This window comes from Pimephales promelas, chromosome 8, assembly GCF_988280905.1.
Source record: "Pimephales promelas chromosome 8, fPimPro1.hap1.1, whole genome shotgun sequence".
NCBI classification, from domain to species: Eukaryota; Metazoa; Chordata; class Actinopteri; order Cypriniformes; family Leuciscidae; genus Pimephales; species Pimephales promelas.
Window position 1 is genome coordinate 2,033,050 of NC_142776.1, and position 26,852 is coordinate 2,059,901.

Consider the following 26,852-nt stretch of genomic DNA (forward strand, 5'->3'; position numbering starts at 1 on the left):
GCAATTGTGAGATATAAAATCGCAATTCTGAGAAATAAAGTCGCAATTGTGAGATATAAAATCGCAATTCTGAGAAAAAAAGTCGCAATTCTGAGAAATAAAGTCGCAATTGCGAGATATAAAGTCGTAATTCTGAGAAAAAAGTCGCAATTCTGAGAAATAAAGTCGCAATTGCGAGATATAAAGTCGCAATTCTGAGAAAAAAAGTCACAATTCTGAGAAATAGTCGCAATTGTGAGATATAAAATCGCAATTCTGAGAAATAAAGTCGCAATTGTGAGATATAAAATCGCAATTCTGAGAAATAAAGTCGCAATTCTGAGAAATAAAGTCGCAATTGCGAGATATAAAGTCACAATTCTGAGAAATAAAGTCACCATTGCGAGGTATAAAGTCGCAATTCTGCGAAATAAAGTCGCAATTGTGAGAAAACAAATTGCGACATTTTATCTCACAATCCGGACTTTTTTCCGCACAGTTGCGAGTTTACATCTCGCAATTCTTTTTCCCCCTCAGAATAGTTTATATCTCACAATTCTGACTTTACAAAACACAATTTAGACTTTGTCAATCAATACTGACTTTATATCTCGCATTTCTGACTTTTTATCTCGCAATTCTGACTTTATATCTCGCAATTCTGACTTTATATCTCACAATTCTGACTTTATATCTTGCAATTCTGACTTTATATCTCGCAATTCTGACTTTATATCTTGCAATTCGGAGAACTAAAGTCAGAATTGCGAGATGTAAACTCGCAATTGTGAGAAAAAAAGTCCGAAATGTGAGATAAAAAGTCGTAATTACCTTTTTTATTTTTCATTCTGTGGCGGAAACAAGCTTCCATACATTCTTCATTGCCCACAATTATTGATTATCATTTGCTGCGCGTTCTGTCACCAAAGATAACCCTATAAAGCATAAACGCAAGGTGAATGCAACGGCTTCCATGATTCGCTCCGTCATCAAGCTACGTCTTTATAGTTTCTGCACTGTGAAAAAATTAAATGATCAATAACTTATGACACCATGTTTTTACATTACTTTCATCATAGTATCAACTAAAAACAAAAAAATTAAAACTTGATACAAATTTTTTATTTCGTTGAGCTAACCGCAATGCATTCTGGGATCGGTATACAGTACATCTGATAAACATTCGGCAAAAGAAGGCACGTTTTGGAAAAGCCTTCATGTAAAGAGTGTGTCTATGACATCCTAAAACACTGTCTTCACTACATGTCCCATCATCCTCTCTGGCTCACTCACTTCCACTCATCATGTTCAGCTGTTGTCGCCTTGTCTTCCCATTTCATTGTTTCTCCTCAACACTTAGTTGTAGTTTTGGTACGTTTCTGTTTATATTATAAATTCCTGTTGTCACTTCATCCTGTCGTCTGAGGGCGTTCACTAATTTTTGGAACAAAACCCCAGATTTGTTTTGACACACTAAGAAGTTAGTGAGTTACAGCCTGTGAAACCCTGTGAAGCCTTAAACTAAAATAAAAATGAAATGGAAACGGTTTTTCCTGTAATAAACACAGCAAAGTTAACAGTATTTTACTGAGGGTAAAAACCCCCAATCTGACATGTCATAAAATATCAAATATTTTTACAATCAAAACAAATTGGACAGAGATGTTTCAAGAAGAGTTTCTTAAGAGCGTCTGACCTCGATGACTCGAGCGCACAAAGAGAAATCTGATGATTTGCGTCTGTTTTCTATTAGCATGTTGTTCATCATCCAGATGGTCCCAGTCACATGGTGTCCTATAAAACACATCGGAACGAAAGGGATTTTCTGAACAGCACATACTCTGGATTGTCTTAATTTTAAATCCATTTTAAAAATTTTAAGGGATTATCTGCCAAAACTGTCACGTTTCCACCTGACGCAATGCTCCAATAATCTGAAGTTCAGGGAAGCATAAGTGACCCGAGCATGTCTAGAGCCGTGGAGTGCTCATGGTCTTTTGTGTGCTTCGAGATGCTAATATTTATTTTGGAAACAAGTCCCAAGACCCTCAATCAAAATCCAATGAAATATGATATCCGGGATCATTTGGAGTCAGTTTTGCGGTCTTGGATCTCAGCGAGAAACCACCGAGCATTGCTTCATAAGCAGGGCATACTGGGGAGAAAGTCAATAAAACACACGAGCTGTGAAAATAAGTTGGCAGCGTGCAGAGACAGACGTGTTCACGAGACCTGCGAATGTCAGAGGTGATTTACAGTATGGTCGTTTAAGGAAATAAATGCACAAGTGCTGCTAGAGAGTCTGTGAAAGACTGAACTGATATAAAAGAGAAGACAAAAGAAGCAAAGACAAAGCACATCTACACTGTAAAAAACGATTTTTTGGTTAAGTAAATACTAGTGAAAAAACCCAATGTAATTTACTTGAAAAAGTTAGTTCAGGCAAGAATTTAAAAAACTAAGTAAATTCCATATCAGTACTTATTTCAAGCGAGTATAAATGAAAGTGTAATATCAACTCAATAAAATTAAGTCAAAATTACTCAACTTTTCTGATACTGGGGTTCCCATCATGCACTGGACCTTGAATAATTATTGAGGTTCATTTTTCGCTGGTTTCCAGCTGTATTTACACTGTTTTATCATTGATTTTTGTTTTCAGTATTAGTAAATTGCCATTTTGTGACATTTCGAGTAAATTTTTTGCTTAAAACGACACATTCAAACACAAAAACGATCCATCAAATGTTACCACCATTGTGTATTGTCTACCAAGTATTGAGGTGTTTGCATTCACATAAGGCTTAAAGTCTGGCATGATGTATATATAAATTACTTAGATGATCTAAGTAAAGAACATACTATAAATGACTAATAAAATTCAAGATAATTGTTTTAGTGAAGGAAATCGGTATTAATCAACCTTTTACAAGCCGAGTTAAAATGACTTATTTTTTGTAAAGTTTACTTAATTCCACATTCCAAGTAAATTTAACTTAAAGATTTCTAATTAAAGCTACTGATAAATATGTTTAGGTTTTTACTTGGCAAATCTTTGTAAATTTACTAGCATTTTCTGAGTGAGATCGTTTAGCAAGGTTTTTTCAAGTAAATCCTACTCCAAATTTTTTACAGTGTACGCGTCTCATCATGTCAAAACTAAATCCCATTATAATCACGGAGCGGTCTACACTGGAAGTGTCAATTGCATCTTTAAGCATTTTTATTTATCACATTAAACAATAGTAATATCTGCATGTTTGCAGTGCAAGAAATGTACTAAGGCAATTTATTTATGAGCCAATGAGAAAGCATTTAAGCTATTTTAAGCCCGATTTGCAAATCGTTGAGCTCGCCGACAGGTCAGAGTGTTATCGCGTGCAAATCGCGGGAGATTAGCGGGCGATGAACGCTCGCCAATCTGTTAGTATGAAAGAGCCAACAACGCATCAAAGACGCTCGCAGACGCCTCGACGAGCCTAGAAAAAAATATCTAGCATGCTAGATTTCCAGAGCTGTCGCACGACTCAACCTCAGTGATGTCATGAGCTACAGCCAATCAGAGCAAGGTATGGGTTGAGGTTTTTTTCTTTTTTTTGCATTTTTTTCTTCGAGCAAATCATCGCGCAAACAGTTTGCAGCACAAGTTTCTGTATGACGTCCATATTCGCATGTTGTTCTTCGCTGGGTATTGGCGCGCGTGCGGTTTCACGTCATTTCCGGTTCGTTTTATCGTGTGATTTTCCGTGACAAAACGTGGTTTGTAGACAAGATAGAATAGAATTAATGACTTAATTTTCATTTTTGGGTGAACTAACCTTTTAAGTTGCTTTGGATAAGATTCGGCCAAATTCATAAATGCAACTGTATTTAAATTTGGTCTTTTCATTTACATTTCAATATTTTGTTTCTCGATATATGCATACACAGATGTAGCAATACTAACGTCCAGAATTATTTTTTTTTTCTAAAACAGCACATGCAAAGTAAATTGAACATTTTTAAACAACCAGATTTCATTAAAAAAAAAAGACAATTTCTGCTATGATAACATGCCGATTTGATGCTTTCAAGCTCAGGCTGTGTTAGGATGTTCTAAACTTGTTTCGATTACGGATTCCTTCATACTTTTACAAGGGAAAGCTGTTTACTACTGTAGTTAGACAATGACACAAGAGGAAGGCATTGGTTTCACTGTGTTCCTTTAAGTATTTGTCCATTTGGATTCACCAGAAACCAGACAGAACAGCACTTTTGTTTGTCTGCAAAGCATGGATTGCAAAAGATGCAAAGAATGCAACAAATGCATAAAGGAAATTTATTCTGGGCCACAAAGAAATGCATTATAAATGTAATGAGCGTGACCAAGAACATGCAGACACAAATTATACATTTCATAAAAAGTGCTAGTGTGAAAGCGGTCTTAAAAACCAAATTAGAATCAAAATACCATAGGTGAGCCGCTATATTTCACAAAAAAGAAAATGAAAATCACGATAATGTTAATCTCTAAGAGGACAAGGACACAAAGAAGTTGCTGCAAAAACAAACACTGAAGATTTATTCTGAAAAGCATATTCAGATGTTGTAGATGTTTGTCTGGTGAGAGTGAGAACGCTCCATTGTGCCAAACTGCTTCTGTAAGGAGTTAAACCACAGTGGCAAAGAGACAAAGACAACACTGTCCTGAGGAAGAGAAGGAGAAGCAGGACAGCTGTAATGAGAGACTTTCCAAAGCTGACAGATGATGAATCGTGTTCAGGTTAGATTAGTGTTCATCTCAAGAGTGCAGACTTGTACCACTTGCACTTTTAACACGCTCTTTGTGCAACCCTTAAGTGTTTACAGAGCTTGAAATGAGGGTATTGAACAGGCTCTTAACAAGTCAAGACTTATTCTTTGAGGAACGCAGGGATGTATTTTCAAACAATGTTTGGTCCTATTCTCCTCATATTTCTTCTAGGGCTGGGTATTGAGAAAAATTTCACAATTCGATTCGATTTCGATTCACAAGCTTGCAATTCGATTCGATTCAATATGGATTATTTTGGATATCAGTTACAATAAATGGCAATTTTTCTCAAGGGAATCAAATCTCTTAACTAATGCTGTAAACTATGGGAGTCTAGTTGTTGCCTATAGACTTCATTAGCCAAATATGATGGTAATAATGAACTGTTTTGTAGCTATACAAACACTTAAATTACACTTTTATTTATTTTTTATAACAAAGAAGATTATATGAAATATAAACATTTAAATGGTGGCTGTCATAAAAACGTGCCAGATTTATTCAAATATGCATGAAATATTGAAGAACATTCAGATAATAATGCATATGTAATGTGGTGTATATATTTAGCAAAATGCTCCTCTCTACACTCTAAAAAATGCTGGGTTATTTTAACCCAATTTTGGGTAAAATATGGACAAACCCAGCCATTGGGTTACATTTTTAAATGACATTTTTTACCCAATGGCTGGGTTTGTCCATATTTTACCCAAAATTGGGTTAAAACAACCCAGCATTTTTTAGAGTGTAGAGTTATTTTTTCTAGCTGACTAACGAGTTTATGTGGGTTTTCTGAGGTAAATATGACGATACATTGATTACGAGCTGTTTAACTGACGTCTTTCCACGGTTGAAACGCTGATTGAGCGAATCAATGTGACATGATACGGATTTGGATAAGTTGTACTCTATCTTTAACACACTTTCAGATGCTCATTCATGTTTATTTGGCGCTGCGACTGGTATTATTAAGCCGGAAGAGAGATCAGCGCTGCTGCTTCTCCAGAGCGATCTCACGCCACAGCGCCAAAACGTCATTTATGTTTTTGAATTTCTAAAAAAAATGGACGTAATATGAAAATTGACACTTTGTTTCATATCAATAGTAACAAAGGGCAAAGATTGTTGCGATTTTTTGGATGCGCGCAGCCGCGATACAATGTTCCCTTCATTCAATTGAAACATGATGACTAATTCTTGAGATTTAAGAATCGATATCAGTTCGTAAAAATGAGAATCGATTAATATCGAGAAATCGATATTTATTACCCAGCCCTAATTTCTTCATCTATGGGAACTTTTGGTCCTATGGACTTAAACACACTTTTCACTCTCTCTCTAGTGTAATCCGTCAACTAATAAAGTGCAAAAGTGAACATGCATGCATGCAAATTGTGTCACTGACATTTACAGGTCATACTAGTCATGATACTGCCTCTAATCGACATGATAAATGCACAAGTTCGCCAGCCCATGCATGCCTGAAACCTTGACACATAATTGTACGAAAGTTACAATCCTCCTACGGCCTGTATATGACTTTGTAAATATTGCATTTAGCACTGATTGGAAAACACCTAATATTTTATCTCAAAGCTTTACTGACACTGTTGTGAGTGTGACATTGGTGAGCAAATACACTGTATTAGTAATGCGTGCCTTATATTAGGCAACACCACTAAATACAATGCTGCTGAAAAACTGTTTGTTTACTATGCATGTATGAAATCATCTTATGCCTCAGAATTTGCCTCAGTTTCAAACATTAGACTGAAGCTTATAATTACCCGTTGAGCTCTTGAGTCATTACAGATAGACTTGTGTGCTGCCAAATGAAACGTTCGTTTATGTTTTTACGACAAATGTATATGTTTAGATTTAATTGAGAGCTGTCACGCCAAAACCGTAAAGCTAAAATTGTACAGCAAACCTGCAGGTGGGAAGACAGACGGGGCATTATTTCTGTGAAGTGCTTCAAATAGCTTCTACACATGGAAAAGTGACCCTGTTAACATCTCCAGATATCAAATGAGCCTTCAAATTAACGTTCCAAAGTTCAGCCAAGGGCTTCGTCTAAGTTATATTTACAAAAACACGGAAAAATGCAATTGACAGTCTCCTGAATGCAAATACCAGACTTCAGGAACAACGCCAGGCTCCAGATATCCTTCATTTGGGATCCTGAGGATTTGTTAAATGAAGTTTGACTTGGACGTGTTTTGAAAAGCGAGGTGTGGAGGTGTAACAGGAGAAGTAACGGGGGTAAACAGAATAACAGGCCCGAGGCCATGGCGAGACCACGCAGATGTGTTTACTGGAGAAGAAAAAGAGAGGATGGGAAAGTCAGAGGTTCGACATGCTCACAGGACGGACCACCCTGAACGAGGCGCGCACAAGGCCCAGACAAACTAATTTAGTAAAGGATTAAACAAAAAGGCTATTGTGTTTAATCATTAAACCCATTGTGGAAGGTCCTGTTCGGGATCGGTATAGGCGAAGATGGGGCGAGATGCATCAGCCAATGTGGGTTAGAATAGTTAATACGTTTTATTTTCCATTTAAATTTTCAATAGTTTCCGTTTTTTAGTTTAGTTTTCTTCAGTATTTCATCCCAGCCTAAAACTGCAACTGTTCGATTTAAAAATTGTGTTTTGACAAATTAGTTTATTCGGCAGAATCCCAGTAAAAGAGATTCACCTGAAAGGTATAACTTCTATATGGGCATATGAATATTTACATATTTAATTGCCCATGTTTTAATAGAAAATATATGTTGTATTAGCAACAAATTGAATGATTTTACTTAGGGCTGGGCGATAAAACGATAACGATAATTATCGCGATATAATTTTTCTCGATAAAACGATATCAAGAGGTCGATAAATGTGCGATAATGTTTATGCGTCAAAAGCGGAACGAAACTCATTTAAACCGCGCGCGCACGCCACACGGAGCATTTATCCGCTCGGGTCAAAGTCCAAAATGGCAGTGCATTGAGCGGAGCGCGAGCTCACGCAGACGCGATCGTTTTGCTCACGAGATCCAGTGAGAAGCGCTTGAGTTCAGCGAAGAACATAAATGTCAAGTTTAAACCAGTTTAAAAGCAGATGAAACAACGCTGACAAAAAGGAGAAACACTGCGTCCAACGATACAGTCAGAATCTGAATTGATACTGAATCCATTTAGCCTACCATGGATTTACTGTGAGGTTAGCCTGGTAATATTAACTGCACCATGAAATGTGGGATATACATAATGAATTGTATAATATTACTAATGTAGACAATGTATTATTACTAATGGAATATAAATACAGTATTTAATAATGTATTCAACTTTTAGGCTATTGTTTTTCATACAAAAAATACAGAAACCATAAAGTTATGCCATAATAGTGAGGAGCTAAGTTAATAGGCTATACCTGGTTTTATCTGTGGTTATCATGATCTAAATGCATGATACTGAATGACCAATGGTTAATTTGAATACAACTCAAACAGTCAGAATATTACTTTTTACCAAATAAAAATGTGGTTGTTACGTAAGAAAAAAAAAACAGATGTTACTGTTTTTGTTAATGAACATAAATATAAATAGTAGTTTAAAAACACAATTAACACTCACATTTAGTTTATACAACTTTCACTTAGTTGCAAAAATCTGCCTTTAAACTTGAAAAAAATACAGATTTGACATATATCGTGATAATTATCGATATCGACTGAAAAAAAAAAAATATCGTGATAATTTTTTTGGGCCATATCGCCCAGCCCTAATTTTACTCAGCTATAGGTTTTAAAAGGGATAGTTCACCCAGAAATGAAACTTTAACTAGGGCTGTCAAACGATTAATCGCATCCAAAATAAAGGTTTGTGTTTACATAATATATGTGTGTGTACTGTGTATAATTATTTTGTATATATATATATATACAGTAAATACACACATATGCATGTATATTTTAGAAAAAAATTAGGGCTGTGCAAAAATGAATTGCGATTAATCGCATCCAAAATAAAAGTCTGTGTTTACATAATATATTTGTGTTTGCTGTATATAATTATTTTGCATATATAAATACACACACATGCATGTATATATTTAAGAAAATGTGTTATTCATATATAAAATATTTATATTTATATAATGTAGATTATGTATTTATATATACAGAATTTAAGTGCAAATAATTCTTAAATATATACATGCATGCATAGGTATTTATTTATACAAAATAATTATATACAGCACACACAAATATATTATGTAAACACAGACTTTTATTTTGGATGCGATTAATCGCAATTCATTTTTGCACAGACCTAAAAAAAAATTAATTGTATATAAAATATTTATATTTTTATATAATATAAATTATATATAAATCTACCTACAGTATTTACATGAAAATATTTCTTAAATATATACAAGCATGCGTGTGTATATATATATATATTATTATATTATATTATAATTATACACAGTGGACCCACATATATTATGTAAACACAAACTTTTATTTTGAATATGATTAATCGCGATTAATCGTTTTACAGCCCTATTGAGAACCCTCAAGTTGTTCCTGAATGTATGAATTTCTTTTTTTTCTGCTGAACACAAACAGAGATATTTTGAAGAATATGGGTAACCAAACAGTTGATGGAGCCCAATTTGTTTTTATACTATGCAAGTCAATCAATGGGGACCAGAAACTGTTTGGTAACCAACATTCTTCATCTTCAATATAGTCTAAGAACTGTAAATATAAATGTAAATAAAAAAAAATGGTGTGAACTATCCCTTTAATGAAAAATTACAATGTCGAATTCTTGAATTATGAACTACAAAAAATAACACTAGTAACAACATGCTGAAATGCTTTATCACAAATCACTGGGACTATCAAGCAGGAAATGGTGAGAATGTAAGAAAGTCTAGTGCAGATAAACATCAATAATGTGCATACTTCATAGACGAGTACATGACAAAGCAGGCATCTGATGTCTGTATCATCCAACGACTAACAAAGCAGAGCTCAAACTGGGGGTTTTCCATCGATTTGACAAACTGCAGACTTTAAGGAATCATTCTTGTCTGTAGCTCAAATGGTGAAGGATGAGATACAACTACAAAGTTGAAAACTTGGGATTAGGAATTTGTTCACTAACCCCAAGAATGAGCAATGATAATAGTGATGTCGTCTTAACAAACATCACTTACTGTAAACACTGTCAGGCCAGTACATTCTTATCATTGTTAACTCTTTCCCCTCCAGAGTTTTTTCTTAAAAGTTGCCAGCCACTGGGATTCAGAGAGGTTATCTAAGCATAGATGGAGTAAACCGAGTCCATCAACATCCCTAATGCTTGCACAGTCCTGTAACTCATCCTGGATCGACATTTCATTCTTTAACATGAGGCGGTTTTGATTTATATGCCGTTTAATGTTGAGGATCTCGTTTGCACGATATATATCGGCCACCATATCGGTATCGGACGATATTTGCTCATTTTTATGTTATCGGTATCGGCCCGATAATAAAATTTGGCTGATATTTTAAAGCTGATAAATAATGAATTATTTTCTTCAACACTTCACGCGCACTGTTCAACATGATTGATCTTAATTGCTTGAAATATGATTGGAATCAAAAAGGAAAATATAGTTAAGTGGAAAATGTGCTGTCATATTGGCTACAGGAAATTATAATGAGAACATTATAATTGTGTGATTGGGAAATGGATTTTAATTGTGAGACTTTTGTTTTTGCAATCAGGCTTTCAAAAATTATATAAAAATTGGATCTAGATTTATCGGCCGATATATCGGTTATTGGCATTCAAATATAAAGAATTATCGGTTATCGTATCGGCCAAAATGTTCATCCCTATGCATATGATTACATATCAGATCGCTTGTTTCTGCATCTTCTTTGCATGTGTTTTGAACAGATTCAGCACTTTTTCAGTGTATAACACAGAAACCAGAAAATTCTGTGTTTGGCGGGGAAAGAGTAAATGAAAAAAGTAAGAAAACATGAGCTGGAAAATAAACTAAAATGCATTTTCGCCACTCCAAAACTAACTGAAATAAAAAATAAAAAATTCACAAATTAATTTCAGTTTTAGACTGTGATGAAATACTAAATAGTAAAACTGACAAAGGAAAACTAAACAAAAAAAGATTAACCTGAATCTTACAATGAGAGTGAAACTAAAACAAACTACTCCAATCCTGGTCTGGTCTGGTACACGGTTATATAAATCACAGACATGACTTCTTTTTTCTTATAAAGGAAGGGATTTGTTGTGTTTGTTATTTCCTAAGCAGACATAAACTTCCTGTGTAAGATCACACTCGGGTCCTGTAATCATCTAAACCAGGAAGATTAATAGACTAAACAAACAAATATTTTAACATGGCTAAAGCATGCTTGTCTTTCCATGGTTAATCATTGCACTGGGCTGCATAAAAATAGTTTAAAACGTGCAGTTTAAGAGACTCAACGTAGTAATCCACTCTGTAACAGCTTGAGTCTGTTTAAGGTTTAAACCAAGGTCACCCAGACTTCCCTCATTTTCCACACAGCTCTTCCCACATCTGCTTTGTAAATTATTCCAAGTCGGACACTTGAAAGGTGAACCCAACATCCTCATTACAGAGGAATGCCTGAGAAACATGTATGATAAATATTTGGGAGAGCAAATATGAGACAGTCGCTGAGATTTTTCAGATGTGCATGGACACCCTGCATTCTTTCATAAACAGACATACTTAGCATTATGATTTCTTCCATTCATTTTTGATCGCATCCACTTACAATGGATTGATAAAGAGACAACCTGCCTTCATATGGTGCTCAACAGAATGGAAAATGTGGATTAGATTAGGCCAAAACAGTGAATCCTTGACATGACAAGCTTTATTGTCTCTGTAACAAGTGAGATTTAGGAGGGGTTGAAATAAAGAGAAAGGTTTTGCCACAGGCATTTCACAAAAACCTCATTTTACATCTTTAGACAAAGCATTTAGGGCTTGTGTACAATAACTGCAGTATCACCTATCATGGCACTCTCAGAAAAAAAAGGTACAAAAGCTGTCACTGCGGCTGTACTTTTTCAAAAGGTAAACTTTTGTCCATTTTAGGTGCTAATATGTACATTTAGGTGCTAATATGTACATTTAGGTGCTAATATGTGCATTTTAGGTGTTAATATGTACATTTTAGGTACTATAATGTATTTTAGGTGCTAATATGTGCATTTTAGGTGCTAATATGTATTTTAGGTGCTAATATGTACATTTTTGGTGCTAATATGGACATTTAGGTGCTAATATGTACATTTTAGGTGCTAATATGTGCATTTTAGGTGCTAATATGTGCATTTTAGGTTCTAATATGTATTTTAGGTGCTAATATGTACATTTTTGGAGCTAATATGGACATTTATGTGCTAATATGTACATTTTAGGTGCTATTATGTACATTTTAGGTGCTAATATGTGCATTTTAGGTGCTAATATGTGCATTTTAGGTTCTAATATGCATTTTAGGTGCTAATATGTACATTTTTGGTGCTAATATGGACATTTAGGTGCTAATATGTACATTTTAGGTGCTATTATATACATTTTAGGTGCTAATATGTACATTAAGGTACCAAAATGCACCCTTTAGGTACAAAAGTGTATCTTTTGAAAAGGTACCGCCACAGTGACAGCTTCTGAGAGTGTATATCAACGGATTTTCTCAAACAAGCAATATAGTAACTGACACACAAATAAATCTCTCCCTTTCTTCACCTCAGAACCCTTCCTCTCTGGACTGGTCCATTCAGAGCGCCCTGTCGTCTCTTTTCCCTCCGTTTGAGGCTACCGCTCCTACTGTTCTCAGCCAACTCTTTCGCACCATTGAGGAACATTACCATGGAGATGCACTGCAGTGCCTGCTGAACTTCCTTATCCCCGCCAAACATATCCTAGAGAGTGTGCAACAAGCTGCCTGTGTAAGTACAACATGCTAATCACAAAAAAAGTCCATTGAACAGCGCCTTAGTAACAGCCAACCATCTAAAAATGTCAAATAGCCTACCTACACTCTTAGAAGAAAAGGTTCTATATAGAACCTTAAAAGGTTCTATCAGCGCTACGTATTTGGAACCCCTAAAAGGTTCTATACGCTCTTAAAAAAAGGGTCCCTCTGGGTTCTATATAGAACCCTGGGGTTCCATTCTTGGCCAATAGAACTTTTTACCAAAAAAAATGGTTCTATATAGAACCATTTTGGAGTTCCATATATGAAGGGGGGGGGGTGGAACCATTTCTGGTTCTAAATACAACCATTTCTTCTAAGAGTGTAGCAAGTGACTTAAGGTAAGGTTCACCCAAAGATTTATGTGTCATTATTTACTCACCCTCATGTCATTTCAAACCTGTATGACTTTTGTCTTCAATGGAACATAGGCTATATTCCAAGTACTCTGAAGCCATACAACGATATTTGAGACCCAAAGCAAAGAGAAAGAGTTTCAATGAATAATGTCTTAAGGTAAATTAGGTAATTTCACAGAATTGCAAAAACACTCATTGTTTGGTCAAACAGGTAGTCACACTCAAACAAACATGTTCCCCATTGCAACTTTAAATTTAGATGTGTCCCAGCACTAACATGAAGGTTCAGAAGAGTTGAAATATGCAGTAGGGTTATGTGACAACTTTTATAGTGGAGCCTGGAAGGTCATGCTTACTGTATGCTTTGAATGTATGTAAAAGGACAGTGTGAATGGCATAAGAGTGAGCTAATTATGTATTTTCATGTTTGGGTGAACTAAGCCTTTAAAGGGTAAAGCATGCTAGTAGTGCAATTTCCTCTGCAGACATTTCTTCCCATGTGGACTTTTATGGCACAGATCCCACATGCTACTTATCCTTGTCCACTCAGCACAAGACTGTTTTGTTTTATCTTCAGAAAGAACAAAGGCCTTCCTAGGCAGCTTCTTCTGAAGGGCATTCAAGAATGTTTGCATGCAAGCCAATAAACGGCATCAAGACCCAAGCCATTACAAATCTGTTGATCGTAAAATCTGTCAATCCAAAACTATCTGCAAGTCAACAAACCAGCTTTGCTCTTTCTCCCTCCCCCTCTCTCTCTCTTTCTCTCTAACTAGGCTGCATACTCCGATGTCCTATTCCGGTGTGAGGGTTGGCCATTGTGCTTGAGAGATCGTGTGGTCATCCAACTCGCCCCAATCAACCCTTTACTGCTCCGACCTGGAGATTTCTACTTGCAGGTGGAGTCTTTTGGCGAACAGTCAGCCCGAATTGTCCTCAAAAGTCTTCTTGTGCAGGAAGACGTTCTTGGGCAGGAGAATCTGGTACTGCAAGCAGGTTCCAGGGTGCTGGATGGTCCTGCGATTGAAGGGACACCAATCGCGGAGACATCCTATCCATGCATATTCACCGAGTCTTGGCTAAGGGAAATAAATGAGGGACGTCATGGAAATCCTCTAACTCAGTGTGTGCTTTCCTCTGACCAGGGTGTTGTGAAGGTACCTTGGACCGAAGTTGCAAACCCGGAATTCCTCGACAGGCCCAAATCTAACATCTGGCCTGAAACAAAGACATGCTCAATTGCGACTCTCCGTGTGACAGATCTTAAAACTGAGATTTCGGAGAACCTGTCACAGTCACCGGTACCTGTGGACTTCTTACCACTTGAGATGGAAACTAGGATCCTTCCAGCAAAAGATGGGATGGTGGTTGCTGTTCAGTTGGTGGAGGGTGGTAGCAGACTGGTGAAGGTTGATCAAGGACATCCAATCAGCAGTTTTGCTGGAAAACCTGTTGGCTGGGTCTCTCCTAATACCTGGGACAACAGGCACAACGGAGAGCTGGAAGGAGAATATGTGGACCTGTTGGAGTTTAACAAGGAGAAAGAGACTTTGGTAGCAATCCCTACAAAACCATCAGGTTTCAAGCTAGTCAGGACAGCCCAACCTGCTTCAAAAAGCAACGGTAACGTGTCTGGTGAGGATTGCAATCCTTGCATGCAAAACAAACAGCCATTTGAGATCATGCAAAACGAGCCAGAATCCAAATGCAGGTATCGTCAATCGTATGTGGCAGCTCTCCGAAACCCAGTGAATTTTGAGAAATCAAGTATGCTGCCTTCTCTAGATGAAACAAGGACAGATGTAGAGGACCCAAGCTGTGAGGGATATGGAGTTGGCCATAGACTTAAACCTTTGAGTTGTACATTTGGCCAGACACCAAACCAAGCAGACAGAAACCCGATGCAATTCTTTGAGAACTCAGCCCAACAAAAGCAAAGCCTAAAGAACTCAACCCAGCCAAGTCAAAGTGTACCTCATGACTGTGTTTCAAGGGAGAACGCAGAGTCTCTTGACCAACATATGACCCAACAGATCCCAAGCATGGTCCCAGCGAGACAACAACACAAGTCATTCCTTACTGGGCAACAGGATCAACATCAGACTGCACTAGGGACTAAGGCTTTTCCCGACAAAAGACTTTACTGTCTGAACAACTCGTATAGGCAAGATTCATTTCAGATACGGATTAGCAGCCAGAAGCACGCCAAAACCCAACACTTACCCAAAATGGGACTCAGGGCTTTACCTGACCACAGTGGTCACAGACAAGATGCTAATCATTGTCTGCAAGGTTTCAATCCAATTCAGCATTCACAAAACCAGCTAACACAGGCCTTTGAGCAAACACCTGCTCAATTTCAGCCCCAGTGCAGTCAGATCCTTTTCCAAAACGAGAACAGGCATTTGGATTGCAAAGTCCTCTGTGATGACAGGCATTGTGGAAGAGGCCCAGGTTCACCTGTACAGGTGATCAAAGGTAAAAGCAGGTCTAAATCCCGCTCATACTCTTCAGTCTCGGATACAACCAGAGACTGTCTGCAATCACACAAGCCGACCAACAGAAGTCGCAGTGATGTCTATCCAGAGATCATCCCCATGTTCCCTGCTATCCAGGGAATAAAACACACAGCTAATTTGGTGTCCCCAAAATTAAACAGACAACAAGAAGCAAGAAAGGGTGAGTTGAGTTAGACCACTGCATGTGAAAAGAACTTGTGCTTGTGATTAGTTTCAATCATTTAGAGAAATATATATAAAAAATTTTATCGATGGTTCCTTGCTGTGTGTCAACTAATTGCATACAGATTTTACCCCACATCCCACTTTGTTGTTAAAAGAACATCTGAAGCAACATGATGTCTGGCCAACATGCTGTTTCTTAGATCTTTATCCTTAAATGAAAAGCTTGTTCAAACATGACTGATGTGAAATACATTACATAAAACAACTACTACTATGAAGCCATGTCTAGCTGGCGTACGCTATGACACATATCGACAGATTTACAGACGACCTTGACCCTGGTCCTCTGCAGAGGGAAAAATATACCATTCCGAAAGGTCATCTTAAAAGAGTGCAATGTGACACTGGCTAAAGGTCAGGAGAGTGCACAGCGTTCCACATGGGAATGTCTGCAGTCCTTCATCAGAACAGAAAGAAAGCATTCATGAGGACCAAGAGCCAGGGCAGGGAACAGAAATAACTACATCCCCCCCCCCCCCCCCCCGTTTATAGGGAAGCTGTTGGATGTCTTTGTAACTGGAAAGAGGAGGATAATGGCTTCAGTTTATAAATAATTGTTCTTAAGATTTTCTAAAGTGGAGATCAACAGCTCCATCTAGCTTTGATGCACATCTTAGATTTTCACTCATTTCAGTAAGTTCAGAAAAGGTACAACAAGTTGAATTAGGCCTTTGTGTTGTTATATAAAAGAAAATAAAAGTAATTTCTCCTCTTTCTTAGAAGCCTACCCCTCTGGACAAGCTGGATCTCCAGTTGTCAATGGAGTAGAGCTTCAGAAATCACACGCGGATCCGTCTGAGAATAGAGTTCAGGAAACACCAATTTCCCAGGACCCCACAATCAAGAGCGTTCTCCAGCTAGGCATCATCTGTCTGCCAGGTATGCCTGCTAATCAATTTTTAATTATGAACAGTTGTGGTGGAGTGGTTAAAGCTCCGGGATATGATTGATCCATGCAGACTAATCTAACTTTAAAGGCCCGTACACACCGGGACGAATATCAGCGTGCGTTATTCGTCAGCGTTTTTCAATGCGTTTTTTGTGTTCACACCCAAGCATTTTTCGCTGACGATGAGCCGAGTGAACATGCTAATTCATTCCCTGACATTAGATGGCGCCAATTTGCCATGCAATACCACTCCATATCAGTTACCTTTTATCAAGATGTTTGTCATCCCTGTCGCGTTTGTCATATAGTTCTTTATGTTTTAGCACCAACGAGACCAGCAGCTCTACATTCATCTTGCCTTGCATCTTCCTCGTCTTATTTCTTCCTGGCAGTGTAGATGGCGACGCGTATATCTTCTTCACTGTTGCATATGTGTGCTCGGCAAGACCGTTTTGTGTTTGAGCGCCCCCAAGTTGTGTTTTACTGTCTCTTCAGAAGCTCCAAACACGTGAGCAAAAGCGCCAATTTCCTTGGTCTGATAGTTTTTGACGCGGTGCGTAAAACTTAAAAAAACGGATCCGAGGCGTTTTTTAAAAATGTCGCTTTTACGCGTAGCGTAGCCATTGTTTAGTCACGAGGCGTTAAACGTCGGCGAATAACGCGCGCGAAATTCGTTCCAGTGTGAACAGGCCTTAAGATAACTGTGCCCTTAAGCAGGACACTACAGCAAGAACTGTTTATTCAAAAATATAAATGGTCATATTTACTCAGTCTCATCAACAACAAGGTCACCATGGTTTTTGCCAAGTAAGATATGTTCCTGTTGATCCTGGAACAACATTACTATTCAAAAATGTAGTCCTAAACCTATCCCTACCCCTAAACCTAATCCTAACCATAACTTATTCCTAAAATGATAATAACACTGATGCAGAAGCACCTAACCTTTGTTTTAAACCTGAAGCCTGGTTAAAACCAGACCATTCTCAGTTGAGTTATGGTCTGGCAAAACAAAATTCGGCATCACCAACGGACGTCGCGGGTAGACCTAAAATCAATCAGAGTGATGAAGGAGATGACGTATGCAGAGCGGCGGCCGGCGGAGAAACATCTCAGAGTGTTGTTCTATTCTCTGTTTTTAACAAAAAGGAAACGTTCAAATCGCTTAAAACCGATGTGATAGCTGATTCGAACAAGTGATGTTCGACGGCAGCATCCATCTTTGTAATGTAGGCTACAAAATCTGCTTCAAAATCCCAGTGCTGTCATCATCGTGTAAAGCCCACCCCAACCTTTCTGATTGGTGCCTTGATTTCGACGGATTGGAAATGATCTTGAATGAGCTCTAGACTAACTTTCAGAGCAAATCTAAATTTGCCAGAAGTTGTCTAGTTTTCCCAGGCTAGAAAACTGTAAACTTGTCCCTCAAATCTGATTGGTTGATTGGAATGGTGTTCCAAAATCAATAAAGATGTTGATCCAGGAACGTACTTCGTAATATAGTCGTTCACCCAACAACAAACATAAATATAAAAATAAAATAAAAATAGTCCGTACGTCTTTTGAAGATTTGTGATACTGTAACTTTATTTGAGGATCAGACGCAAGAGAACCAAAAGTGTCATTGTTTAATTCAATACTATAATATTCAATAATATTTGAGAGCTCTGGTTAAAAGGAAGATCATCAGTGACTAAAGACTGAATTTAAGTCTGTTCAGAGATCATATGACTATACTGTTATCATGCTTTTTTATTTATCCTGCACTTCCATTGCATTAGAAAAGAGCAGTTTGAAAATTCTGCCAAACTTCTCAATTTGTGCTCAACCGAACAAGGCAAAAATTCAGGGCAACAGGCAGGCTTTTTCACATGGAAACTATGAGGAAAATCAACTAATGTTTTATTGAGATCACACACACACACACACACACACAAAATTATAATACAAGGACTTTTTAGGGGTTCTGAATGTGAGTAAATGATTCATATTCGAGCGTAATCTTTTACCACCTACATTCAGGGGATATGAACCTATAATCATTCCTACTTTTGATCAAACTACCATCTAAATGACCACTTGAAGCTAACTTCCTACATGCACTTTAAACGTACAGTAGGTTGCATATTTCATTCCAGATAAAGCTAAATGCATCAAATGTAAATGCTGGTGATGTCAGTTAAAAGGGCAAGTTGTCTTCTCTCGACAATGTTTGAAGGCTGACAGGCGTGTATATTGACTATAAAGTTTGCAATGTGAATGATGTTTACAAACAGTTCAGCGGTTAGCACGCAGCCACTTGCAATCCTGATACACAGAACATAATTGTCTCCATTCAGTGTTTTATCCAGACAATGGAAACTGCTTGCTTTTGCTTTTAAATTCGGTCATGTTCGTTGCCAAAATGACAAAGCTATTTCACGTTCAAGCAGACAAAAGAGTGACGTGACAGTCTGTTAAAGTGTGTTGTTTTGAACCCATTCTGTTCACTTACCAACACAAGGCAGTCGTGACAGAGCTGGCCGGGCCGTGGTTGAGGTATATGGCGGCAGGAAAGGATGGGCTTCCTCTCAACTCTCTTCTCTGGAGTTTTGCAGACTTCTGCTTTTCCTGCACTCCATTCCCAGGTACCAGTAAAGACCAGTCTGCTTAATCACCACAAGAGGGCAGAAAGAGATGGTGTCATTTTGGACATGAACTGTACCAAATACCCAGCGATGTGAAGTGAAGCGTCAGTAGTCTACCAGCCTTGTGCACTATTTTGCATATAATAAATATTCTAATTTAATAATTAAAACATTTTATTGAATTTTATAAATATACACTATATATTTGTCATTCTAGGAGAAAAATTATGGAGCAAACGGAATGGAATTCAAACAGATTTTCATCTGTGTAACTTTCAAGAAGTTTTTTCGGCTTGTATATCAGTCCGCCCATCCGGGTAACAGAAACCGGCGCTACTTTCATGTCTATCGTATTATAGTAAACCGCGCTGTCATTTGATAAAAACGTAAAGTTGATTTATTTGGTAAGTAGCCTATCGGTGTAATAAGCGGGACATTGTACAGTCATGCGGTCATTATCACGAAATAAACCTAAAAATTATTTCTAAATTATTTTAGGCTAGTCTATTTGTATACGTAGCTATTTTTCCCTCAGATTTAATAATTATGAAAATGGCGGAATCTCATTTTTCAGTGCTGAAAAACCTACATGTTTTTGAACACTTTTATGGTTATAGCTCAATCATATTTTAACAATTTATTTTTGATGCCGATATTTATTTCTATAGGAATGAAAACCATTGACATGTTAAATATCTAAATTTCTGCATGCCAATATTAAAATCTGCTTTAATTGTTTTGGCAGTATTAGTATTTAGTACCGATGGTTATTTAATTCTCATGCTCTTTCATTGCTCTGTAGGCCTATGTCTAAATATGACTAATTACTCTATTAAAATGTCTTCTCCAGGACTGAGGTCAGAGACCTGGGACTCACTGTTGTGATTGACAGCCGGAAATGTCCTCTGCCCTCTGTGTTCTTCAGATCACTGCTCATGGTTCAGGTGAGGACACAGAAAATCATCACCTCCAACATCAATACAAACCTTAACACATCCTTCATAGTGTGTGTGTGTGATACAGGAGCAGGCCCTTCATGCAGTGCACACTATCTTGATGCTGGTCGATAAAGAGGCTAATCCTCGCCCAGATAAACATCCTGGTCTACAGGTAATTAACACCCCCAAACACACTCGTTCTACCCAGCAATTACACCTTCACGGAAACATCCAACCCTTTAATTAACACCTGGAATGTCTGCTCTCAGTAACTGCAGATATCCACGTCTAATTTCTGCCCGAACTAAGGGTTGTTTGTTCTTTGAAAGACACAAATACTGTTATTCATCAAAGATGCATTAAAATCAAAAGTGATAGTAGACATTTATAAAGTTACAATATATTTTATTTTTTTTGCAGCATTGGTGAGCAGAAGAGACTTTGAAACATAAAAAAATCATTTTAAATCTTAAATTAAATCTTATTAAAAATAAAAATTAAAAATTGTTTAATATCAGTGCCTGGGTCTCACACATTTGTACAGTACGGTATGTTAAAGTGCACGATCATTTCTTTTAGATAGATGTTGTGACTTCACTAAAAGCTCTTCATAAGACAGTTGACGGACAGCAGTTGACCTCTGACCTTGGCGGGAGCTTCCCTTACAGTCATGAAGACTGGCTGCAGTTTCACCAGGTAGGAGAAGAAGCGGCCGCACAAACACCCAGTGACATCCTTGGATGTCTGTAACGTTGCAGCGACACTGGGATTATATTTTCTGTACTTCTATCTAAATGTTGATGCACAGGCCCATAGTTTCCTGTCCTCTCTCTTTCTACTATCATTAAAAATAAATTAGAGTTAAAGGTGTTGTCATAACTCTTGCTCACTCAGTCTACACATTTTTGTTTGGTTTCTGTAGTAAAAACTTTCTATTGTGTAATCAATCCTCTCAAAGCAGAAGTATACAGCTCTAAAAGCACTTTTAAACAGATGCGAGTCAACTTGCACAATCAGCTCTAGTGAAGTTGACCGCACATTTCTGACAACAACAAATGTCTTTTGTCTCTTTAACATCTGAGAGACGCCGAAGACACTTTAACTTAGAAATGCAACAGCGCAACCTTTCCTGCACTTACAAGGAGTGATTATAAGCTACATTTCAACTTGATGGCTCGCAGTCGAGTCTGTCTGATCCGTTCTGTTGAATCACATAGTATGATAGAGTATTATCTAAAATGTGTTTTTGCATATATGTGTCTTTTTTAGAAACTTTCCCTCTTTCAACTTGACCTTCAAGCAGCTTCTTCATTACTACAGACTGCAATCAGGAGACTGGATGTTAAAAAAACAGACACTGCAAAGGTCATTTCCATTTCTGAAACTTTCCGTGATTGCAGCACACTTTCACCAATATAATATGCTCTCTCAGCGATATGATAAGGCGGTAATTATTTACATGTAATGGCAGACAACTGAGAAATGATATATTCTGTTCCATTTTATATAAATTAAATAAAAATAAAACACTACTTCACACAATCATTGTAGTTACTATCAATCAAAACTTAATGTACAGTATTAAAAAATTGAATTACTTCTGAAATTTGGTAAAGATTACATTTAACATTATTACATTTTTTTTTTAGATGAACTTTAAGCATTAGGTGATGGAAAAGGTGATCTAAATCGAAAAATATGGGAAATTAAGTTATATTGTACAGTTATATTGTACTGTATATCCCCAATTAAAGGTATATTGGCATGTTTTTGTGATGAGAACTATTAGATATGTTTGATAAACTGTTAGGAAACAAAATGAACATAAATGTTGCCAGTATATAATTTGCTTTCAATTTGGAGACCTCATGGTTTCCCCCATTATAATAAAAAAAAGTTAATATATATATATATATATTTTTTTTTAAATTAAATGTTGGTGTCTATTTAATGTATCTAATAATATTAAAATTTATATAAAATATATAAAATGTATTAATGTACTTTTTTAATGTAGGCTGTGCATTACATTTGCTTTTAATTTGGAAACCACGTGATTGTAATTTATAATTTTATAATTAAAAAAATAATAGTTATAATAATAATTATATATATATATATATATGAAATGTTGATGTTTATTAATGTATATTTTAATATAAAAATGTATATAACATTTATATAAAATATATGAATATTACAGTTTTAATTGCAAAAATTGCAAACCTTTTTAAAATAAATGTAAAATATTTAAAAAAATGTAAAATAAAACGGTTTACGTGACGAGCACACATGGTACTTTACTTCGCATGATTTCCGCTCATTACAAATTAAACATTTCATTTATGTAATTTGACCTTGAGGAATGCTGCTCCAAAACTAACCAATCCAATCGTTCAGGATGTCCAGTCCTGCATCCAGGAGCAAAGGCGCTCCATGAAGATGGTGCTCGAGGACACCCGATTGGTCGGTCTGCAACGAGAGGGCGGGTCTATTCTCGCCAGGATGAGGAAGGAGGAGTCTCGATTCGCTCAGTCTGAAGACTTCAGGTATTTCGCTCAATAGGGTTCATAAACTGTTTGCTTACCCATATCCATCTTCTTTTTTGTGTTTTTTACCAGCCTGTAATTCTCAATATTGACCATAAATGAATTAAAATGTGTTATATTTACAGTATCTGCATGTGTTTGCAGGCGTACACACTTATATGTGTCTTTTCTCTCGTGCAGGGACTCTCTGGAGTCTGTGACGTGTCTATATAACCAGGTGGAAGAGGCCGTCCACGCGCTAGTGATGAAATCCAACCAGTCGCTGCGACATCTCGAACACGTTCTCCTGCTGAGAGAAACAGAAGACTCGCTCGGCACAGTATGCATCACATCCCATCACTGAATGCAGGTTTATGACGGATAATAAGCACCGCCCACAGAAAGCACTGAAAATAACTCAAGACAAACATTGTGAAGTGCAACATGTCTGCTGTATGAATAAATCAGTCTGAAGCATAACTTCACTGCGCTAAATAAAGGGAGCGTTTGTGGCACCACAGAAAATAACTTTGACTCTTTGCTTAGTAAAAAGTAATGGGCAAGCCATGGTAATACATGTTAAAGTTAAATTCAATTATTATCAACCATGCAAATCCGGGAAAGATGGTATAAAATGCATAAGGATAGCAGAAAGGAATGCAATCCATTAAACTAAAATACTGCGTTAATATTTTTTTGAAAAAAATAATATATATACAGTATATAGAAAAATATATTTTATATTTATATTATATTTTTTCAATGGCAAAAATAAACCATAAATATTGCATAAATATTAAAAAATTCAATTAAATTGTCTCAAAGTACTAAATTAAAAAGAATAAATATTATAGAACAAAAATAAATTGCATTGGTTTTACTGGGATGGAGAAAGTTTCATTTTTAGGTGTCCGGTCACTTTTGACCGGGAAGATAACAAGTGTGACTCCGAAACGAAGAGCACCTGAGGGTTAAGTATTGTTTAACTCTACCCATAAAAATAATGTCTCATAGATGTCCATCAGCAAAGAAAAGTAGATCCACTTTTAAAAAAATGACGATTATGAATCATTTATTTGAGTCCTTTAACAAAAAGCTTCACATTTATGCTTTTAAACTGTCCCATTCACTTCCATTGTGCAAGGAGTAGTTCACTTTAAAAAAACTTTAGCTGATAATTTACTCACCCCCATGTCAGCCAAGATGTCCATGTCTTTCTTTCTTCAGTCGAAAAGAAATTAAGGTTTTTGATGAAAACGTTCAGGATTTTTCTCCATATAATGGACTTCAATGGGGACCAAACGGTTCAGTACAAACTGCAAACGGTGCAAAGGGCTTTAAACGATTCCAGACGATGAATAAGGGTCTTATCAAGCGAAACGATCGCTCATTTAAAAAACAAAAAACAAAGTTTAAGTTTTATAAGCTCAAATGCTCGCCTCGCTCTGTTCTGTGATGCGCGTTCTGTTCGAACTCGTTCATCAAAATGAACGAATCTTTTTTCGAGTCAATTCGTTCGTTTCGTTCGTTGAATGAACCAAATGACTTTGTTCATTTTGATTTATATTTATAATTGTTTATAAATGTTTTTCACAGATCCAAACATGGTGTGATGAAGAGGAAGAGTCATGGCAGAAGGACAACGACGGCACAGAGAAAAGCCTGCAGGAAATAGAGCGGAGACTCCAAGACATTCAGTCTGTTCTTATACAAGCAAAGGTAACAAGACATTCACTCAAATATATGACCAAAAGGAGATGGATGGCCAGAAGATTAATCTTAAAATGCCTGAATGTTATCAAAGTTGTGCTATGGATTTATGTGGACTGTCGAGTGCAAATTAATCAAAATCATACAAATACCAGAGTTTTTCTGATAATGAATATGGTTCAGGAATGTGCATCTCTTAAATAATGATAAGAGCTAACGGTTCATGCACTCTCTGAAAAAAAGAACGAAAGCTGTCACAGGGGCTGTACCTTTTCAAAAGGTAAACTTTTGTCCATTTAAGGTGTTAATATGTACATTTTTAAGTGTTACTATGCACATTTTATGTGTTAATATGTCCATTTTAGGTCCTAATATATACATTTTAGGTGCTAATATGTACATTTTAGGTGTTAATATGTACATTTTAGGTCCTAATATATATATTGTTGGTGTTAATATGTACATTTTAGGTGCTAATATGTCCATTTTAGGTGCTATTATGTACATTTGAGGTGCTGTTATACATTTCAGGTGCTAAGATGTACATTTTAGGTGCTAATATGTCCATTTTAGGTGCTATTATGTACATTTGAGGTGCTAATATGTACATTTTAGGTGCTATTGTACATTTGAGGTGTTAATATATACATTCTAGGTGCTAATATGTACATTTTAAGTGCTAATATGTACAATTAAGGTACAAAAGTGTACCTTTTGAAAAGGTACAGCCCCAGTGACTGCTTTTGTATCTTTTTTTCTGAGAGTGTGACGTTTCAGACGTTTTTGATATTCTGCATTATGTGTACAGGGAAAATAACATATGTTTGTGTTTTTTTCTAGGAAAAAAAAGTAAAAGCGATGTTGTTGATAAAGGAAGTGGAGAGAAAAAGCAAAGGATTGCATTATCCTGAAAGTGACGTTTTTCGTTGCAACACCGTCACTTTCAAAACCCAGATGACGGGGTTTCTCCTGAAGGCTGAGGAGCGTAAATCTGAGCTGGAGGCGTCTCTGGAACTGTACCGTTTCTGTGAAAAGGTTAGTCAAATCATTATTAACATGGACATTTTACTTATGCAATGTCATATAACACTCAGTCAAACAAGATATTGCAAAAATAAATAAAGATAGTAATTAGCGATTAGATCATAGAAAGCCATCAGTGGATTTTTAAACTGTGTTTTCCAGAAACGAATCAAATCTGAAAGAGAATGCAATTTTAATAGTTAATAAACAAAAATTGTGCAGAGCAGTAAATATTTAATTTGCATGATATTGCTCTTGGGAAAAACAAAACTTGCTTGCAGACCATATAACTATATATATATATATATATATATATATATATATATATATATATATATATATATAGTGTCTATTTTATTCAGTGAATCAGTCAAAACCAGCTCTTAAATTATTTGATAGCATATGTCTGAAGCAAAATTATTTTAATAATTATCACAAACAACTGCCTTGGCATTTCATCGGTGAAAGATTGTTGGAGCACCAATAATAACTGAGCAGCAAATCATCATATTAAAATGATTTCTGAAGGATCATGTGACACTGCAGTAATGATGCTAAAAATAGAGCTTTGATAATATTTTTTTAATAATATTTCACTGTTTTTACTGTATTTACTGATTTTTTGATCAAATACATGCAGCCTTAGTGAGCAGAAGAGACTTATTTTAATTATTTACATATTTTATGCATTTAATTTATTTACATATTTTGTACATATTTACAAAAATATGTATTATTTTAAACTTTTTGACCAATGGTCTATGTATAAACTTAACTAATATAAATAACATACCCATATTGTGATACATATATATATATTAGTTTGAAGTACACTAAAACTACACATTCAACACAATTAAGCACATTTCGCAGTGTATATTCACAGTATACACTGCAATTATTTTTACTAAATACCGTTAGGTTATTAGTAAAAATATTAACATTACTAGTTAATGTTAAAATATTTAATAGAACAAAAATGTTTCTCTATCGAAACTTTTTAGAGTTTTACTGGATTATTGCAGATACTGCATATATCAGATACTGATATCAGATATTCATGCAGATACTGGTTTTACTGGATTATTATACTGTATAAGTGTATTGAAGTTTAAAAGAAAAATGCATTTCAAGTGCATTAATGCACACATGTAATATACACAATATCAACAAATGTAATTTTTGACACTTCAGTTTCACATTACATGTGCTTTAGTTTATTAATATAT

The 26,852-nt window shown here is 36.2% G+C and overlaps 2 protein-coding genes across 5 annotated transcripts in view; one reads left to right on the top strand and one right to left on the bottom strand.

The window, feature by feature from the left end:
* dlgap4b (DLG associated protein 4b) overlaps nucleotides 1–19,372 on the bottom strand; it is a 179,049-nt gene extending 159,677 nt beyond the window's left edge. For all 4 annotated transcript variants that reach the window (XM_089133708.1, XM_089133707.1, XM_039656519.2 and 1 more), the window contains exon 1: nucleotides 19,292–19,372. The gene's annotated coding sequence lies outside the window, so the exon portion shown is untranslated. The remainder of the gene's footprint in view (nucleotides 1–19,291) is intronic.
* quob (quattro b) overlaps nucleotides 1–26,852 on the top strand; it is a 47,869-nt gene that overhangs the window by 4,860 nt on the left and 16,157 nt on the right. Inside the window, exons 2-13 of the mRNA XM_039656517.2 lie at nucleotides 12,582–12,779; nucleotides 13,941–15,843; nucleotides 16,629–16,787; nucleotides 19,301–19,424; nucleotides 20,275–20,368; nucleotides 20,448–20,534; nucleotides 20,942–21,058; nucleotides 21,632–21,727; nucleotides 22,763–22,911; nucleotides 23,092–23,230; nucleotides 24,487–24,609; nucleotides 25,441–25,635. Coding sequence (XP_039512451.2) covers nucleotides 12,582–12,779; nucleotides 13,941–15,843; nucleotides 16,629–16,787; nucleotides 19,301–19,424; nucleotides 20,275–20,368; nucleotides 20,448–20,534; nucleotides 20,942–21,058; nucleotides 21,632–21,727; nucleotides 22,763–22,911; nucleotides 23,092–23,230; nucleotides 24,487–24,609; nucleotides 25,441–25,635 — 3,384 coding nt within the window. The remainder of the gene's footprint in view (nucleotides 1–12,581; nucleotides 12,780–13,940; nucleotides 15,844–16,628; nucleotides 16,788–19,300; nucleotides 19,425–20,274; nucleotides 20,369–20,447; nucleotides 20,535–20,941; nucleotides 21,059–21,631; nucleotides 21,728–22,762; nucleotides 22,912–23,091; nucleotides 23,231–24,486; nucleotides 24,610–25,440; nucleotides 25,636–26,852) is intronic.